The following is a 20,585-nucleotide window of genomic DNA, read 5'->3' on the forward strand; positions in this document are numbered from 1 at the left end:
TGAGGCTCTCTTTTTTCGGAATTCCCATTCCGAATTTAGACCTCCACTCCCTTGAAAAGTTTTATTTACACGGATTACATACACCACATTAGCTTTCTTTGGCTTTTCCCAGAGAGCCCTTCGTACGTTCCCGTTTCGTGAGTACTTGCTGAGACAACTCTACCGGTCTAATCTACCCGTGTTCAGTATTATCAGGATATTAGTGGTCTCTTCGTTCTCAGCTTCTGGTCTTTCGTCTAATTTAATGTTTTTATAACAATCCTGAGGCTACTCTTCCTTGTTAATCTCCAAGAAGTCTTCGTACTTCCTTTCTGGATTTTTAACAACTGTCTCGATCTTTTCGACGTAGGTACTCTTCAACTACCTGTGTACCATGGGATATCACTCCCCTGTTGCTGTCCGCCTCCGTCTGAGTTGCGGACTCCTTCCTTGTACGTTCTTTCCTTCTCGACCTACTTTCCTCCAAAAATATTTTACAATTTAGTTCTGAACTATGAGAGATGTTTTTTATCTTTCTTTTCACGTTAGTCAACTTCTCCGATATTTCCACAAGCTTGTTAACCTTCTTAATCATGGCGTTTATGTTGCTGGTTAATTCCCCGGTTACTGGATAATCAGATCTGCCAGTGGTCAATCCCTTCCCGCCAGTGTGCAACGAATGAATTATTCAGCCCCGGAAGGAGAGGATTGTTGCTCCCCACACCTGTTTAAAAGTCTCGTAGCTATTGGGGGGGCACATTAATTTAATGTTATTATTTCTCATTTTACAAGTAAGGTAAATATTTCAAAAATTAAAGAAAATTCATGTTTTTATATAAGATGGGATAAGTGGGTCGAAATGTGATTTTATTTTTCTGATAATATTTTATTATCCATTATAGACCCATTAAATGTTTTATACATTCTATTTCTCATTTTTTTTAGATGACCTACTAAGAGCAAGTTTTTTTAATTGAGAAAATTGTCAATGTAAAATCGAACTATTAGTTTTAAAAGATCTGAAAAATATTATGGACAATGAAATTTTACGATTCTATTAATAAAATAAAATGTAACGCGTTGTTTGTGTTACTTATTTTTTTTTCCAAACGAGAAACGGATTAAATGGTTGACATTAGACTAGTTACTGCCCTCTTGTGAATAATAGCTGAAACTATTCGCTTGTGGGCTGCTTGAAAACAATTCCTCTGTACGTACGTTTGAACTACCGCTTGTTTCAATAGCCAATCACATTGCGCCACAAAGGTATAGCGCTGCACTCTGAACTCCTAATGATTAAAAACAGCTGTTTTTTCAGAAAGATACACGGATTATGACGTGGTGTTTAAAAGCTTAAAAACGTGTTCTATTTTCTCTGGATTTACAGTATAATTAGAATAATCTTGACAAAGAAAGTGATAATCTTTGAGAGGTGTGAATATACATTTTAATTTAGTTTACAATTGTACCAATTAACCAACTTTTTGCGTTTGTAACCTTACATTTTCTATTTAGTATTTTTTTTGCTTTGTTTTAGAAAATACAACAAAAATGAGATGGGAATTGCTAGCGGTTTCTTTTATTTTAATTACAAGTGTAGTGGATTATGTTTGCCCTTTAGCAGTTATGTCTGTTGATTTGGGATCAGAATGGATGAAGATTGGAATCGTTTCCCCGGGTGTACCTATGGAAATTGTGTTAAACAAGGAATCTAAACGTAAAACTCCAACGGTAGTTAGTTTTCGAGACAACGTACGAACATTTGGTGAAGATGCTCAGACTGTGGGTACACGTTTTCCATCCAACAGTTATGCATATTTATTAGAATTGTTGGGAAAGGACATTAATCACCCGTTAGTTAAACTCTATCAAAAACGATTCCCTTATTATAATATTGTAGAGGATCCTCAAAGGGGAACTGTTCTATTTAAACATGATGAAAACACATTTTATTCTCCTGAAGAACTTGTTGCACAATTGTTGTACCGTGCAAAAGAATTTGCAGATATTTCTGCTCAACAGACAGTAAAGGAGTGTGTACTAACAGTTCCTGGATACTTTAATCAAGCAGAAAGAAAAGCATTGCTTCAGGTAACTAGTTTTTTAGAATGTAGTTTAGTATTTTGTACTTCTTATATTGATACAAGTTCAATCAGGATATATTGTCATCATAAAGTTTGTGCAAGTTGTTAAACTGAACTGTTTATGTAACTAAAATATTTTCCTGTTCTTGTCCCATCTAAGAATTAATATTTTAGTTATCTGGTGTTATTTTGTTTTCAAAAAAAGTAAATATCAATTTTGTTGTAAACAGCAAAATTAGGTGTGATTCTTTAAATTATCCAAGAGATTTATTTGTAAAATAAAAAAGAACATGTTAAAATAAGCTAAAAATACTTTATTTACAAGACAAGTCGAACAAACTACTGTAGAAGTAGTTTTAAGACACGTTAAGGAAGGCAGAAACCAGTACTGTTATAACTGCATTTGTGTATCTTGTTTATTACGTAATTACTAATTAGTTACATATGAAATTAATTTACAATTTAGGAATGAAACTTTTAACTTTACAGGTGTATACTGCTTTTTATTAACAACAAAAATTTCACTACCTTGTACCTAAACACTGTAGCAAAACGTTGGTAGTTGTTAATAAAAACTAATATGCATCTGTAAAGTTCAGAGTTTGATTTCCAAACAATAAAAAAAAAGAAAAATGGTATCATTAATTTACGATATTAATGTTGTTCACAGGCTGCTGAACTTGCCAATATAAAAGTTCTTCAGTTGATTAATGACCATACAGCTACAGCTTTAAATTATGGCATATTTCGAATTAAAGATTTTAACGAGACCGCACAATATGTCATGTTTTATGACATGGGAGCAACTTCAACAACGGCAACCATAGTGAGCTATCAAACTATAAAAATAAAAGAAAAGGGCTTCGTTGAGATGCATCCCCAACTCACTGTGATAGGATATGGGTATGACCGCACTTTAGGGGGTCTAGAGATGACACTGAGATTGCGAGATTATTTGGCTACGAAGTTTAATGAAATGAAGAAAACACCTACCGATATATTTACGAGTCCACGAGCGTTAGCTAAATTATTTAAGGAAGCTGGACGTGTTAAACAGGTGCTCTCTGCCAATGCCGATCATTATGCTCAAGTGGAAGGTCTTCTTGATGAAGTTGACTTCAGGTTGCAAGTAAATATTTTAAATTTTTAAAAGATTTTAAATTAATGTCTGTACTGTACTACACGAGTCTTAGTCGGTGTTTTTACTCAAAACATCTCTCTAAATTTAGTCATATGGACATCTATAATCCATAACAGACAAAATGCTAATTATAATATACTAGTGATTTTATAAATTAGGACTGTACATTGTTGGAAATTTATCAGTTTTCAGTAATATGGGTCAACTGTTCTTGATATTACAATGTCTTATGTTCTCGCATTTTCCACACTGTACCACCTACTTATTATTTTAGAAATTTCAATAGAAAAATCGAGGAAATTTTAGCTTTGTGTTACTTTTTTGAACGAAATAATAAACAAACTTTCTTGTTGTTGAACTACAACGATTGATTTAGTAGTAGGATTAGTTAGTATTAATACTACAGAAATTAGTTTAAAAAAAGCACTTGATAATTTAACAAATAAAACTGAAAGTAGTTGTGAATGGAGAAGGATATTAAATATTCATAAATATTTTTAAAAGAATGTAGAAATAATTTTGTTTGCTATTTAGATAATGAGATGAGTTTTTTTCAGTTGAACTGATTATCAATTGCAATATTTTTATTATAGGTAACTCGTGAAGAATTTGAAAACCTCTGCGCCGATCTTTTTGAAAGGGTAAGCGGCCCTGTAGAAAGAGCATTGAAAATGGCAGGTTTGTCAAAAGAAATTTTGAATCAAGTTGTTCTTACTGGGGCTGGAACAAGAGTACCAAAGGTTCAAGAAAAACTGCAAAAAGTTGTTGGTCAAGAGTTAGCGAAAAATTTAAATACTGATGAGTCAGCAGCGATGGGGGCAGTATATAAAGCAGCGGATTTAAGTACTGGTTTTCAAGTGAAGAAATTTTTGACTAGAGATGGCGTTATTTTCCCTATTCAGGTTGTTTTCGAAAGAGAAACTGAAGCGGGACTTAAACAGGTTAAACGTACTCTATTTGGATTAATGAATCCGTATCCACAAAAAAAAATTATTACGTTTAACAAGCATGTAGACGACTTTACCTTCTATATATATTATGCAGAACTGGATCATTTACCAGAGAATGAATTACTTTGTTTGGGTAATACAAATTTAACAGAGATAACATTAAAAGGTGTAGCAGAGGCCTTGAAAAAACACAAAGGTCCAAATGTAGATGGTAAAGGAATCAAAGCGCATTTTTCATTAGATGAATCTGGAATCTTGAAGCTGGTTAATGTAGAATTCGTCTTTGAAAAAGTTATCACAAAAGAAGTAGAAGAAGAGCAAGGAACACTATCAAAACTAGGCAGTACCTTGAGTAGACTTTTTAGTAACGATGAGGAAGCGTCGGAAAAAGTAGAAGAGAAACAGGAAAGTTTTGAAGAAAGTGCTCAAGAAGTGCAATCAGATAAAGATGAAAAATTGAACAAAACAGCTGCTAATGAAACTACATCAAAGAATACAACAGAAAAGCATTCTCCAAATGACATAAAACCGAAAATCGTAACAATAAAGGAGCCAATAAAAGCGCTAGAAAATATTTTACACATTAAAGAAATAACGAAAGATCAGTTAAATCAGGCAGTAGAAAAACTGGAAAAATTAAATGCAGTTGATAAAGAACTAAATAGGAGAGCAACAGCTTTGAATAATCTTGAGAGTTTCGTCATAGATACACAAAACAAATTGTATGAAGATGCTTACACACAAGCAGCAACTCCAGAAGAAATTGAAAAAATTCGAAAAGCTTGTTCAGAGACTTCAGACTGGTTATATGAGGATGGTGCTGAAGCAGACGCAGCTACTTATGAAAAGAGGCTAAAGGAATTAAATTCTCTTACAAAAGACCTGTATGCTAGAGTATATGAACACAGAGAGAGGCCAGAAGCGTTAAACGCTTTAAATTCCATGCTAAATGGCTCGATTAAGTTTTTAGAGTCTGCAAAAAATCTTACTAAGGAAATAAACCCCGAGAAAGATGTTTTCACTGATATCGAACTGAAAACACTTGAAAAAACTATCAATGATACACGTGATTGGGCAAACAAAAAGGTGGAAGAGCAAGACAATATAAAAAAATCGGATCCTGTTGTTTTGACCGTAAGAATGATTTCCGAAAAAATGTCTGCTCTTGATAGAGAAGTGAAATATTTGGTGAACAAGCTTAAAATCTGGCGACCTAAGAAGACTGAAAAGTCTAATGCAGACAAAAATAATACAAAAAGCGAATCAGGTGGAGCAAATAAAACGGAAAAAACAGAAGAATCCCTAAAAGAAGAAAATATTCCAAACCCAACAACAGATGAAGCAGAGAAGAAGACTAGTAAACAAGACAAAGAAAAGCTAAGTGAAAATGAATCAATTAAATCGAGTGAACAGGATAACAAGGAAAACCATTCAGAATTATAATTGTGTCTTAGTGTAATTGAAATGACTTTTAACTTATTGAAATTTTGGTAGTTATTGTTAAGATGTATTTATTTCACTTCTTCTGTTTTATAAACAGTTTGGGCATATAATAGTAATTTTTTGAAAAGGGCAATCATTTTTATACATTATTTGCCGGTTTACAGCTTTAGAAAATTAAATTAAAAATTGCATAACATCGTTGTTCCTTTAGTTAATAAAACTAGTATTACTGATTTTCATGTAAATGTGTAAACAATTTTTCTTTGTACTAATCTACTATTATCTTTTATTATTTTTTTTATTTGAAAATATTTGTACTTCAAGACAAAATAATGTGAAAATAAGTGAAATTTTATTAATTGTAAGTGGAATAAAAATTCGCTTCTTTTGGTAGTATTCTGATAAAATAATATTGCTAAATTGAAACAATCTTCTAATATAGGGAAGGCAATTATTAAAGCTGCAGAAATTATTAAGAGACATATTTGCAGAGTATTTAAAAATGTGACGCGATATAAATTAAATTCCATTTAGGATCACTCTCAGAATTATTTATGCGTATTTGGTTGTAATTTCCGATTGTTATGAATATATCACCAAAATAATTATGTTTAATTGTTGAAACAATCGTAAATGTTATTCATTAGAAGTATTTGGAACAAAAAGAAATTAATTATGTGAAGAATTGTTCCATCCACATGCTAATAGTTTACATACATTAAAAAAAAAATTGGTAAACTGTATTATACATTTTGTGTAATACCATGTCTCGAAGTACTAATATTAGTATTTGTTATTGACAACGATATTTTTTTCAAGTTGATGACATTCCCTTTTATTTGTGTTTAATGCAAATTAATTTTGCAAAATTGGGCTGTATCACTATTAATGTTATTTAATGTGAAACAAATAAATATACATTCATACACTTGTTGTCTTGAATGAAATTAATAGTAATGCTAAAATACATAATTAAAATTGATATTAATTATATTCGGTGTAAAGGATTGATGTGGTAATGTAACTGTAATTTTTGTCTACATATATGTAAATTAATTATTGCAGGCATACACTTAACTTCAAAGGTTTGATTTTATTTTTTATAAATTATNATAAATACATAAATACTTTATTACATTTTAGCACTTTCGTTTCATAAGACAAAAATTAATTTATTAAGAAGTAAACACGACGTATGTAAATTGGGGGTTGAAAGTGTATTCCAGAAATTTCAAACTATAAAATTCTTTTCACTGATGCCCCATAATAACTTTAGTACATTTTGGTAATTTTACCTGATTTAATAAGGTAGAAAAAAACTTTCAAGAAATAAAAACGTTTTTAAATTGATAAAAAGTTTAGTACATTTGGTACTTTTAGCTTGTCTCATAAGGGAGAAACTAATTTGAAATTTAGTTGAAAGAAGAATTCTGGAATAACAATGTTGTAGTTCCCTCTTTCATAGTAACAACCCTAAACACAGAGGAAACCTCTTAGGCGAATAGTTCTTAATCATTTCCTATTTTTGATTAAGAAGTATCTATCTTTCTAACTATTATTAAGAAGTATCTATCTATTATTGCTTTAATGTTTTTAGTTTTAATCCTTGTAGGACCTTATTATGAGAAAATGTTTGTTAATACATCAAAAACGTACCTAGTTCTTAAATGTATTATTACTTTCTGTAGTTGTAATAAATTTAATTTGGCGGTTACTTTTAATACTGAAATTGCGTACTAGGATAATATTATCACGATACATAGTATTTTGAATTACATATATACAATTATATAAAATCTACAACGGTGTGGCCCACCCTTGATCCATATGAAATAAAAAGTTGGCTACGTTTCTGCTGAAAAAGTACAACTTGGAGTTTGTGGTCAAGCATTTCGAAAGTATCGTATATTTACGCGGTTGTGAATTACACTTTTTGTATTTGTTGTACATTACAAGCAATATTATTTTAATTTCAGTTTATGAAGTAAAATTCTTTAAAAGTCACTGTTATAAGAACGTTTTTGACTGCGCAATTTAAAATTTTATATTGTAGTAGATTTTTAATTGACATTTTTGCCTATAAAATAATAATAAAAATGAAATCCTTTTGTTTCAGTTCTTCGAATTACATATGTATGGGATTTCGTCTCATTTTTTTGGATTGTTAACCAAGGAAGTGAACAGAACAGTACAACGTTGTTATTCCAGAATTGTTCTCTCTGAATCATACCAATCTACATTGACGAGGTAGGATTATTTTCATTAAAATTAAAATTAGTTTTTTTCCATATTAAACAAGCTGAAAGTATCAAAATGTAGTAAAGCTATTGTGGGGCATTAGTTAAATTAATTTTATCGTTGGAAATTACTAAGTTGTTTCTTAAACCCCCAATATAAAAACGTCGTTTTTATTTCCTCATAAGTTATTTTTTTCTCCTTTATTTATCCAGCTAAAAGTACAAAATATATTAAGTTGTGTGAGTGAGGCATCACTTAAAAGAAGTTTATAGTTGGAAATTAACAGGGTGCTATTTCAATCCCCAATTGTAAAACGTATTTTGAAATAAATTAATTTCTCCCTTATTACACCAACTGAAACTGCCAAACTGTATTAAACTTATATTTATTAAAACTTCTGCTTGGTGAATATTTTAAACTTTGATTTTTAATGCCGCTCAAAATACTCTGTAGTGACTTGGGTTGTCTAAATGGAGAACAAACAATTTATTAAAACTATGTATCTTATATTCAAATTTGAGTGCGCTGTAGTTTACTAGATAACTAGATAAAGAAAGAAATATTACAGTGCGAGTCGAAATTTGTAAGCAACTAAATTTTTGGATTTTAATAAAATAATCTAAATTTATTTGGTTCGTAAGCAGTCTAAGAAAATAATTATGATTTTATATTTAATTCTATTAATGCAAATGAAAGCCTTTCACATTGTTTTGCTTATTTTTCTAATGTGGACATTTTTAATTTGTGTCCTGTACATTACAGTTTTTTGCAGGATTTCTGTTATTTATAGTTGCAAATGCGGACGAAAAATTGTTAGCTTTATATGGGAACATTGTTATGAGAGTATGAAAATGCAATAAAGTAATAATAGTTAAAGAGATAGATGCTTCTTAATCAAAAATAGCAATAGATTAAGAAGAGAAGTAATATATCTTTTCTTTAGTAAGAGTATAGTAACAACGATAAGGAGAAATTAATTTTTAATCTTCTTTCTTAAGATCGAGAAATTTGTAACAGGTTTTTTCTTTCGAAGATATCTATTATTTATCTATTATAAACTCTGGAGTTTATTTCTGCATTTTTAAAATTCATTGCATTTTATTTTAAATCCTCAAACCAAAGCATTCTGCCCAAGTGATATCTGTTTGTTATGTTAAATTTTCTGAATGAATTCCTTTGTTAAGAACATAATTTAATGGTTGGATTAACTTTAAAATGAATTAAACAGAGAAATTTTGTAGAAATGCCTATATTTGTTGTTACATGAATCGATAATAAAAACGTCGTGTTTATTTCTTAATAAATTAATTTCTATCTTATGAAACGAAAGTGCTAAAATGTAATAAAGTAGTCGTGGGTGGACACAAACTAAAATAATGCGACTAAATTTTACCAGTGGGTATTTTAAACACCAGTCTTTAATAAGAAAAGGAATTCAGAACTGTTACTGCAGCCTAACGCTCAGAATACTCTGTAGTGAAGTGGGTTGCCTATATGAAGGACGAACAATTTATTAAAATTTAAATTCCGTAGAAATTAAATGAGTGCGCTTTGGTCTACTAGATAAAGAAGGAAATGCTACAGTGCGAGTCAAAATTTGTAAGCAACTAAATTTTTGGATCTTAATAAAAATAATCTAAATTTATTTGGTTTGTAAGCAGTCTGTGAAAATAAATACGATTTTACAAGACAACACTATTAACGTAAATGAATGTTTTTCACTTTGTTTTGTATATTTCTGCAATGTGTGTTTTTTTACTTGTCCTGTACATTACAATTTTTTGTAGGACTGATAGAGAAAAAGATACAGTTAAAAATGCGGATAAAAAACTGTTAGCTTTAACATTGTGATGATAGAATAAAAATACATTAAAGCAATAATAGTTAGAAAGATAGATACTTCTTAATCAAAAATAGGAAATGATTAAGAAGAAAATTATTGTACCCCCACTTTTTTAGTTAACATAAAAAAGCAATGAATTTTTAATTTTCTGTCCAAAGATTAAGAAACTTCTAATAGTTTTTTTTTGAGAATATATCTATTTCTGCATTTTTTTAAAAATCATTGCATTTTATCTTAATACTCTTACAAGCATAGCCAATCATTTGTCTAGAGAAATAATACTTATCTTTTTATTTATATATGTTGATAATAGATTTNCTGAAAAACGTACATCGGTTAAAAACATTTTTACCTTTTTTATCAACGAGAAAATTATAAAATCGTCTGAAAATACATATTCTGACTAGAATCTTGAATTCTTTCATGAATTTAATGACAAATTAAAAAAAAAAAATACAACGTGTAATTATACAACACGCTATTGAAGTGAAACTTTTTCAAACACACAAACATACCGGATTTGTTTTTATTTAATGTCGCAAAAATATCTGTTATATACTTTGTCCAAATCGAGAGCTTTTGCAATTTTTTTTCGATGAACGTTTTTGTTTAATAATGATGAACATATAATTTTCTGTTTTTCCGTAATATTTTTTTTTGTTTGGTTTGGTGATTAAATTAAGTAGATCAGTCACAATAAGTTAAATATAACAAAACAACATTAATGTATTGTATTATTTTTCGATATTCTCAGTTTTCATTACTATTCCGCATGTATTAAGGAGTACTGATTTTTATTACTATCATGATTATGTGTTTTTAAAGCATGATTTAAAGACATCCACAAATACACCATTCGTATGCGTGTTAACCAAAGAACCTCATAAATTTCATTTTTAATTAATTTACTTAAAAACATTTCAATAATTCTTAGTTCTTTAAGTAGTTAAAATATACTGTTAGTGTCGTAGTTTTATTGGAATTATTATTTTTTAAAGGCGGATCAGTTTCTATTTACGAATTAAACTAAGTTGGTATAATTGAACGCACTTATAAAACTTGTTATTTATGTATCATGGGTATAGAAGGAATTTTTATCTATGATCGTCCCGCCCATGATTCATCTTGTATCCTTATATGCATCATGTTCAATCAACGTTCAATCAATCAATCGTGCCTTCGGTTGTCAAGAAGGCGGTATGTCACCATTTTTGCTGTCCATAAACGGCGACGACACCATAAGGTATTTGATTTTCATTTGATTGTGTGGAATAGTTTTCTATTTAGTGATTGATCGGTTTCGGTTACTATTGCTTAGATGTTTTTGGCGTGAATGTCTTCCGTGGCGATTTGGTTTTGTGCTTCAACGTGAGGTTCTATCTTGGTATCTTGCAATCCTCTCATCTGCGAATTTTTATAGATTCATGGTTTATTTGAGGTTGAATAATTACGGTTTTGTAAAAATTTTTTGAATTTTCGAAACAGGTTTCGGCGATGATTGTAGATTTTTCATATTAATTTGACCACGCCTCAAAAAATTGCTTTCGTTTTATAGGCAAAATACTTAGTATTTCTCAAAAATATTTTTCTGTCTTTAAAGTTCTAAATTTCTGATAAAAAATATTACTTTTGTCTTATTATTGTATAGATTGGGTTTTAACGACTTGTTTTGTTTTTCTACAGTTCAGACTTGCTTTTAGATGACATCCTTGGATTCGATGGGCAAACTGCTTACACATGTAATGTGTTTGTGACAAACAAACAAAAAACCAAAATACTTATAATGAGCTAGTCAAGTAGGATAGACGGTACTAACAATGGTAATTATCATGAATAATAAAATAATGACAAATATAGTGAACAAATAACCAATATAAAATTGTTTCAACAGGTTTCTATTAAAACACAATAAATGTAGGTATATCAAGAGGGCCAATCAAAAGGGCTTGAAATGTGGAGAAGCAGATCCTCAACCGCTCTTTTTTCTCTTGGACTTGGAAAGGGCGTCATTTGTGGAAAGGGTAAGAAATCTTGTATATATTCTATGAGGTTGTAGCTGCGAAATTATTTATGATTTTCCAACTCTTGTATCCCATTTGTTTGACAATCATTACTAATATAATTTTTTACTCTTCTGAATAATAATAGTTTGTGATTCTTAAAATTTAAAAACATAATGTTTAAGATGAAACTAACATTTAATTGTTTCAACAGATTAAATGAACAAGAAGACAAAAAATAAGGATTCGAAACTTGGAGAAGTGGAGCCCCGTTGATGCTCCCTCCCTCCCCTAAGACTTAAAGGTGTAATTTTTGGAAAACATTTGCACTAAAATTCACATCGTTGTGTATAAGGTTGCATATGCGGTGTTCTGTCGTTCTTTCTGCTATATGACTCATTTCACCATCATCAGTTGTATTATTATTCGTTTCATGGGCATCTGTTGTCAACGCTTGAGAATAAAATTCAAACACCGTACAGTAATCCTCGAGGTAAGCAATTGTTTTACTGTAGCATCTTTATGGTACTTAATATCTGTGGCATCTACGGTTTTTCTTCTAGCTGTTATCAATTGTTCACAGCATAAATTGGTGATGCCATGCATCTATGATATTTTCTTCTAACGGCTATTGTCGACATAATAAATTGATGTTGATCTGTGGTTATTTCTATTGCACTATATACATTTATCTATGTCATGAATAAAATTGACAGCACGTCGCCATTTTATAATTTAATTGTTTTACTTGCTTTTTGATGAATGTTTTTATCGTGTTTAATATTTTACTTAATTTAATCCCTTCTTTAATTAATAGTGTAATTAATGGTTTTTTGTTCGTTTCTGCAGATCGTTCAACAAATGAGAGGGAATTAAAGTTCAAGTTGATCATACTGGAACAACCAATGTCTACAATGGTGTTGTCTTTTTTGGACTATATCCTTAATTTGCTGTTTCGTCTTCACCTTGCAGCATTATGCAGCATTTTCAAGAGGTGATCGCGAGCAAGAGGAAATTTGTGGTGTATTTCTCCTGGATTTGGTTTGCTTTTCGCAGTTGCAAAAGTTGGAATATTACAGTCTATTGTTCATTAAGGTGAGAATGTTTGATATAATTAAAATCAATTGCCCTTTATTAATCTGTTACCACCCTATCTGTTTCAGATCGATGGTGGAGAAGACAAAGAAGACCCCGTAGTTAAAATAGTTCTCAGTACTATTGCATGCTTTTTAGTAGAATTAATTTTTTATTATGCATGTTTTTTGTAGTTTGTTTTATTAAATTATTTTTTGATTGTAGGTGTTCTTATTTTTTAGTAGTGTTTTTATTTTTTTAGTAGTGTTTATTTTTTGAGTAGTTTTTATTTTTTAGTAATGATCTGATTGTTTTTGGTAGTACTAGTATTAACATGTTCATTTTTTTAGTAGTATTTGTCTAACATGTCTCTTGCTTACCTCTTCGCTTAGCTTACTGCATATTCTCACTATAAATTGCTTTGCATTTACCCTACGAGTTCTACATGATTCAACGTTTCGTTATCGTGTGTGTTTCTTCTCACCCTTGTGGAATTAGGGAGGGCCTCCCCGAACGACTTCCCTTGGGCTTAGCTATTTAGTTGATCTTAAAAGTGTCTTATACACTTTTCGCGAGTCTACTCTAGCGTTACTTCCTTTCAGACAGGGTACAGTGGGTTATCTGGAATAGGAGCAATAGGCGACTGCCCAGCTTGCCTTGGCGAAATCTGTCCGATCTTCTCTACCAAAACTATTAGTATTTGCCGTTAGTCCTGTTAATTTTGCACTATTTGCTTTCAGATAATGACGTATTTCCTAAGAAGAACGAAGACATCATTTTCTTTTTTATTGTATTTTCTTTGAAATTTCATGTGTTTTCTTGTCTTTCTTTTACAGGTATTTTGTTTATTACTTTATGAACTGTTATATTATGTAATTGTAACTTAGAATGATACTTAAAATTTTTCTAAATTGATCTTTTGGCATAAATGTTAAAATTAAATTAAATATTTGTTAACGCTTTCACAATTAAAATTCATTTGGGCGGATAGGGTGGCTATAAGGGGAGATGCGGAGGCCACAGAAGGTTAGGGAGATTTTTTTTCTCCTTAATCTTGTGTTTAAATGGTAATGTAACAGTTTGTAAGTAATATATGGTTTTTATTGCATATAAATGTGATTCGTTTTCTTTCTCTTACAGGTGTTTTTCTTTTTACTCTATAAAATGTTAATTAATTTCCTGGTTTTGTAATTGTATTCACTTTTATAAGTCCCTAGAAACTGTTAGTTATTAAATACGTTATATATATTATGTATTAAACTATTAATTGAAAGAAATATGTTTGAATTAGTGTAATTAATAAATATTTGGGTCTAATTAATAAAATATTTTAATTTTATTAGCTTTTTATTGAATAACCTTTAATATAGAAGTGATTTATTGAAGAATTAAGCAAAAATTTTCAGTAGAAGTTGAATTTTAATTCTTATACATAAAAAACGCAATTCGAGCAATAATTTTCTATTATTTTGCAAAATAAGGCTAACGAGAGCGTATTTAGATAATTTATTGAATAATCTTTGATATTAGATGTGATTTATTGAAAAATTTAGCAAAAATTTTCAACAAAAGTTAGATTTAGGTTCATATACGTGGGTGAATTTTAATCGAAAAAGCGTAAAAAACACTATAAGTAGGAATTTCTTGGCAAAAATAAAGTAAACGGGAGCTCTGTATATCATTCATTAGTTAATCTATATCATCAGTTATCATTTATCGATGAATTAAGCAAAAATATTTGGCAGAATTTCTATTTCGGTTCCCATACGATTGACAGGTAGCTATACATGGGTTTTTTTTGGGAACCGAAATCGAACAGTAGGACAAATTTTTGGCTTAATTCATTAGTAAATGACAACTGATATGGATAATTGATTAATAAACGATAAGAACTAGCTGTGGCTTGCTTTATTTTTGTTCAAAAATGACTATTTATGGTGTTTTTTACGTTTTTCCGTCCACGTATATGAACAAAAATCGAAATCGTAAAGTAATGGAAAATTCAAAATTTTTTTGAAAAAGACCCGATGCAACTTATGCTCTCCTAATACAAATGTTGAAATTTATGAAAATTTTCAGTTTTGAGCCAAATACGAGGGTTAGTCGAAAAGTAATGGAAAATTCAAGTTGTTTTTTGAAAAAGACCCGATGCAACTTATGCTCTCCTAATACAAATGTTGAAATTTATGAAAATTTTCAGTTTTGAGCCAAATACGAGTGTTGGTCGAAAAGTAATGGAAAATTCAAGTTGTTTTTTTAAAAAGACCCGATGCAACTTATGCTCTCCTAAAATCGAACATTACAACAAAATTTTTGCTTAATTTACCAGTAAATGTTATCTGATATAGATAATTAGTTAATAAATAATAACAACTAGCTGTAGCATGCTTTATTTTTGTAAAAAAATGGTTATTTATTCTGTTATTCAAGAACCAATAAAATTTCATAATCTGGTAAAAATAAAGCAAATGAGTGTGCCTTTAGATCGTTTTTTTCTTGATGAAGTAGCCACATTTACACGTTTATTGTCAAAAATAATTAAAAGGTAGCTAAATTTTGGTGAAGGTGCCAGACACGATACGAAATCAAATTCTCGCGAAACTTTGAAAATCGGAAATTTGTATTAGGAGAGCATAAGATGCTTGGGAAATCAGATAATTTGGCGGGCAAATTTTAGTGTTATTATTATTGCCGCTTAGTAGCTATCTGATAGACATCTGTAATATAGTTGAAACCTGTAAACTAGATGCAATAATATTTAACTATGGACCGTGAGATGTCCATCCAGGTACCTGAGATACGAAGGACATACTATAATTCCTTAAGTGTAATATAAGGGATTATCGAAAAGTTTTAACAGAAAATTCTCAAAATTAATTTACCGTGTTGATTTTCCGTATAAATGGGTCGATTTTGGCTGTTGTTTATTTAGATGTTGTTGTTTGAGGTTGCATGTCTTAAAAAATACACAAAGATTATTCAATAAAAAAGCTAATAAAATTGAAATATATTTATTAATTACACAAATTACAACATATTTATTTCAAGTACAACTATAATACATAATATATACAACGTATTAAATAATTAACAGTTTCTAAGGACTTACAAAAGTGAACATAATTACAAAACCAGGAAATTAATAAACAGTTTACAGAGTAAAAAGAAACATACCTGTAAGAGAAAGAAAACAAATCACATTCATATGCAATAAAAAATCTTATATTACTTACGAACTGTTATATTACCCTTTAAACACAAGATTAAGGAGAAAAAAGTCTCCCTATCCCTCTGTGGCCTCCGCATCTCCCCTTATAGCCACCCTATCCACCCAAATTAATTTTAATTGTGAAAGCCTTAACAAATATTTAATTTAACATTTATACCAGAAGATCAATTTAGAAACATTTTAACTATCCTTCTAAGTTACAATTACATAATATAACAGTTCATAAACTAATAAACAAAATACCTGTAAAAGAAAGACAAGAAAACATGAAATTTCAAAGAAAATACAGTAAAAGGCAAAAAAGAAAATGATTTCTTCGTTCTTCTTAGGAAATACCTCATTATCTGAAAGCAAATAGTGCAAAATTAACAGGACTAACGACAAATACTAATAGCTTTGGTAGAGAAGATCGGACAGATTTCGCCAAGGCAAGCTGGGCAGTCGCCTATTGCTCCTATTCCAGATAACCCACTGTACCCTGTCTGAAAGGAAGTAACGCTAGAGTAGACTCGCGAAAAGTGTATAAGACACTTTTAAGATCAACTAAATAGCTAAGCCCAAGGGAAGTCGTTCGGGGAGGCCCTCCCTAATTCCACAAGGGTGAGAAGAAACACACACGATAACGAAACGTTGAATCATGTAGAACTCGTAGGGTAAATGCAAAGCAAATTAGGAAGAATATGCAGTAAGCTAAGCGAAGAGGTAAGCAAGAGACATGTTAGACTAGTACTACCAAAAAACTGAACGTGTTAGTACAGTAATAACGACTACAACCAAAAACAATAACAACATCTACAATTAAAAATTAATTCAAATAAAATAAACTGAAATCAGCATGCAAAATAAAAACGAATTCAAACAAAACATGCAAAATAGAGAAGTATTTACACTACGGGATCTTCTTTGCCTTCTCCACCGACGATCTGAAACAAATAGGATAGTAACAGATTAATAATGAGCAATTAATATTGATTATGTCATGCATTCTCACCTTAATTAACTGCAGAATCTAATGTGGCAAAGTCAACAAGTACGAATAGCTAAGAAAATTCTGGAAAAATGATGTTATTGGAGATTAATTGAAATCCAAATCCAAGGTGCTCTTCTAACTCATTCGTAGAAAATGAAATGTACAAGTTGCAGGATGAAGACATCAACAGCAAGTTAAGGATCATGTCCACAAAAAATGCAAAATTAACTCCATGGTCATAATCTGTAGAAACAAACAAAAAAATATGAATTAAGTAAGTGTAGTGACTAAACAACAAAAATTGTAAATCAATGTTCCCCAATGCTTTTTGACTTTTTCTACACTTTTCTCTCAACACATTGCAATCCAGTGAATTTTGATAATGTTCTTGACAAATTAATTAATTGTTACCTTAAAGAAGTACTGAATGATAATTTAGTCTCAATTGTAAACAATTTGATAACAAAATGTAAAGCAATAATCAAAAGGAGGATGCTATAATCCAACAGATTACTATCCTCATTTGTCTCGACTCTGTTTTCATATAATGAACCACAGGAAGAAGCAGATAATATGTAAAACAATAATGTTGAGTGCCATAGAAGTATTTATTACAATACCAACAATTCATAACTTGTTTATAACAAATATCCAATTGGTAATCAAGACATAAATGATTAGATTCTTTTTCTCTATGTCGCCAAATCACAGTTCTATTAACAAATATATTACAATTGACGTTATTTTTTTTACTATATTTCCCTTGAAATCGGTTATGAATTTACAATTTGTTAATAATTAATCTCCAAGAAACAATTATAACATGAGCAATTGAAGTACCTTTTTTCTATGTTGCCGAACCACTGCTTCATTTACAAATACATTAGAAGACATGTTATTTTTTTATGATTTTTTTCTTGAAATCAGTAATAAATTCACAAACCTTTTAAAACTAATTTCGAAAAGAAAATTATCATCTCATGAACAATTAAAGAAGCTTCTTTTTAATGCCACTAAATCATTGTTTTATTAACAAAAATATATTACAGTTGATGATATGAATTTTTTTACTACTTTTCCCTTGAAATCAGTAATAAATTCATAGTTTGTTTTCATTTACAATTAATNAAATTCATAGTTTGTTTACATTTACAATTAATTAAAAATAAATTTGTGAAATTATCAAATGCTTTATGCTGTACAAAAAAAATTTTCTTCTTAATCAAAGTCTAATCAACTTTAATAAATGTTATCACATACCTCTGTGCTGGTGCCAGTCGACAGATTAGACTTTAGCTGCAGATATTACATTGTCTACTACCACTAGAAAAAAGGCAAGCTCATGTTTCCTTTATGTACTGCAATGTGTTGAGATGTCAAGAAATCACTGCAAAAAGTTTCGAGATGATGCGTCAGGCCAAAGTCCAAATTATGCCAGAGCATGGAATTAAAATTACCTTCATGCTCATAATCTGTAGAAACGGACAAAAAAATGAATTAACTAAGTGCAGTGACTACACATGAAATAAAAGTTGTGAATCAATTTTAGTGTAATATCACAAGCGGGGCTTACACTCTTACCTTCATGATGTTTAAGACGTTTCCACGTGAAGAAGGCAAGAACAAACGAAGCACAGTAGGAACCATATCATCATGCACCATCCACTTGGAGATACTTAATAACATCTAAATAAACTTCAATATGCTTTCCATAAGAAGCCGATCTATAAAAAAGAACGAGAAATAACGAATTAACTGTATTATTCATGAACGATACATGATATTAAAACATAATTACAACGCCACTCTGAACATGGGCACACATATGTCACAGACGGTCACAGACTTATTGCAAAACAATACATACACAATATCCCATTGAGTAAGAGAACGATTAGATACGTTCAGAAATATTAATCTAACAACAATTATAAAATTGCAGTTCAATTACAAATTTTAAAATTTATTCTACTTAGATTAAAAAAAAACTAACACAGCAATAGTTATTTGATGTGCTAGCAGCTACCACATTTACAATTACTTTAAAGTTAATGTTAATTTGTCAAACTAAATTCTGAAGCTTTATGCAGTACAATTATAGCAATGCACTCACTTATAAATTCACCATTTGTTGATAACAAATTACCAAAAAAATAATTATGGCACGAATGATAAAATAAGTGTCTTTTTTATGACGCTGACCGCTTGTTTTGCTAAAAAATTCATTAGAATTGATACTATTATTTACAATTTTTTTTTGAAATCTGTAATAAACTTGTGATTTGTTAAAAACAAACTTCGAAAATGAAATTGTGGCATGAATGATTAAAGAAACTTTTTCTCTATGTCACTAAACCGCAGCATTCTTAAAAAATATATTACAACCGATGTTATTAATTATTCAGGATTATTGCCTTGAAATCAGTAACAAATTGATAATTTGTTTATAACAAATTTCCAAGAGGAAATCAAGACATAACTGATTAAACAACTTTCTTTCAAGTTTTATTAAGAAATACATTACAATTGATGTTATTGTTTTTACGACTTTCCTCTTGAAATCAGTTATAAATTCATAATTTGGTAATAATTAATTTGCAAGATAAAATTATGTTTGATGGCAAAAAAAAGTAAACGAGAGCGTACTTATATAATTTATTTTTGAATTAAGCAAAAACATCAATAAAATTTACATTTTTATGGCTAGCAATGACGAAAGGTAGCTTATACGTGGATCAGTTTGGGGGAAATAAACGTAAAAACGATAAAATACCATTTTATATTCACAATTTAATAAACTTCACATATTAGTCACCTTTTATTGATAAAAAACGATTATGATAGATTTAGGAAATACTGTTAATACTAAAAAAAAATACATACTTCATGTGTTTATTATTTGCTGANCTTGCCTTGGCGAAATCTGTCCGATCTTCTCTACCAAAACTATTAGTATTTGTCGTTAGTCCTGTTAATTTTGCACTATTTGCTTTCAGATAATGACGTATTTCATAAGAAGAACGAAGACATCATTTTCTTTTTTATTGTATTTTCTTTGAAATTTCGTGTGTTTTCTTGTCTTTCTTTTCCAGGTATTTTGTTTAATACTTTATGAACTGTTATATTATGCAATTGTAACTTAGAAATGATAGTTAAAATGTTTCTAAATTGATCTTCTGGCATAAATGTTAAAATTAGATTAAATATTTGTTAACCATTTCACAATTAAAATTCATTTGGGTGTATAGGGTGGCTATAAGGGGAGATGCGGAGGCCACAGAGGGTTAGGGGGACTTTTTTCTCCTTAATCTTGTGTTTAAACGGTAATATAACAGTTTGTAAGTAATATAAGATATTTTATTGCATATAAATGTGATTTGTTTTCTTTCACTTACAGGTATTTTCTTTTTACTCTGTAAACTGTTAATTAATTTCCTGGTTTTGTAATTATTAAATACTTTATATATATTATGTATTAAACTATTACTTGAAATAAATATGTTGTAATTAGTGTAATTAATAAATATATGGGTTTAATAAATATATTTTAATTTTATTAGCTTTTTTATTGAATAATCTTTAATATAAAAGCAATTTGTTGAAGAATTAAGCATAAATTTTCACTAAAAGTTGA

At 29.8% G+C, this 20,585-nt stretch overlaps 1 protein-coding gene and 2 long non-coding RNA genes across 5 annotated transcripts; 2 read left to right on the forward strand and 1 right to left on the reverse strand.

Annotated features, from left to right (window-relative positions):
• Nucleotides 1-1,276: 1,276 nt before the first annotated feature.
• On the forward strand, nucleotides 1,277-5,993 carry LOC108739152 (hypoxia up-regulated protein 1). Its single transcript, XM_018472904.1, has 4 exons — nucleotides 1,277-1,411; nucleotides 1,517-2,070; nucleotides 2,734-3,192; nucleotides 3,798-5,993. Exons 2-4 carry the CDS (start codon nucleotides 1,531-1,533, stop codon nucleotides 5,595-5,597), a joined length of 2,799 nt encoding a protein of 932 aa, XP_018328406.1. The 5' UTR covers nucleotides 1,277-1,411; nucleotides 1,517-1,530; the 3' UTR covers nucleotides 5,598-5,993.
• A 4,372-nt stretch (nucleotides 5,994-10,365) lies between these two features.
• Nucleotides 10,366-12,943, forward strand: LOC108739148. Of its 3 annotated transcripts, XR_001938095.2 has the most exons (6): nucleotides 10,367-10,921; nucleotides 11,362-11,498; nucleotides 11,570-11,699; nucleotides 11,893-12,171; nucleotides 12,528-12,773; nucleotides 12,842-12,943. It is a non-coding gene; the product is annotated as an uncharacterized LOC108739148 (long non-coding RNA). The 3 variants fall into 3 exon arrangements; XR_001938096.2 differs by having other exon boundaries at nucleotides 10,366-10,921; nucleotides 11,379-11,498; nucleotides 12,528-12,943; XR_001938094.2 differs by having other exon boundaries at nucleotides 10,368-10,921; nucleotides 12,528-12,943.
• Nucleotides 12,944-16,878: 3,935 nt separating this feature from the next.
• LOC108739153 lies at nucleotides 16,879-18,890 on the reverse strand. The gene is made up of 4 exons (XR_001938097.2): nucleotides 18,533-18,890; nucleotides 18,212-18,423; nucleotides 16,973-17,194; nucleotides 16,879-16,904 (listed from the first exon to the last, which is right to left on the reverse strand). It is a non-coding gene; the product is annotated as an uncharacterized LOC108739153 (long non-coding RNA).
• Between the last annotated feature and the right edge of the window lie 1,695 nt (nucleotides 18,891-20,585).

This window comes from Agrilus planipennis, unplaced genomic scaffold (assembly GCF_000699045.2).
Source record: "Agrilus planipennis isolate EAB-ADULT unplaced genomic scaffold, Apla_2.0 scaffold214, whole genome shotgun sequence".
NCBI classification, from domain to species: domain Eukaryota; kingdom Metazoa; phylum Arthropoda; class Insecta; order Coleoptera; family Buprestidae; genus Agrilus; species Agrilus planipennis.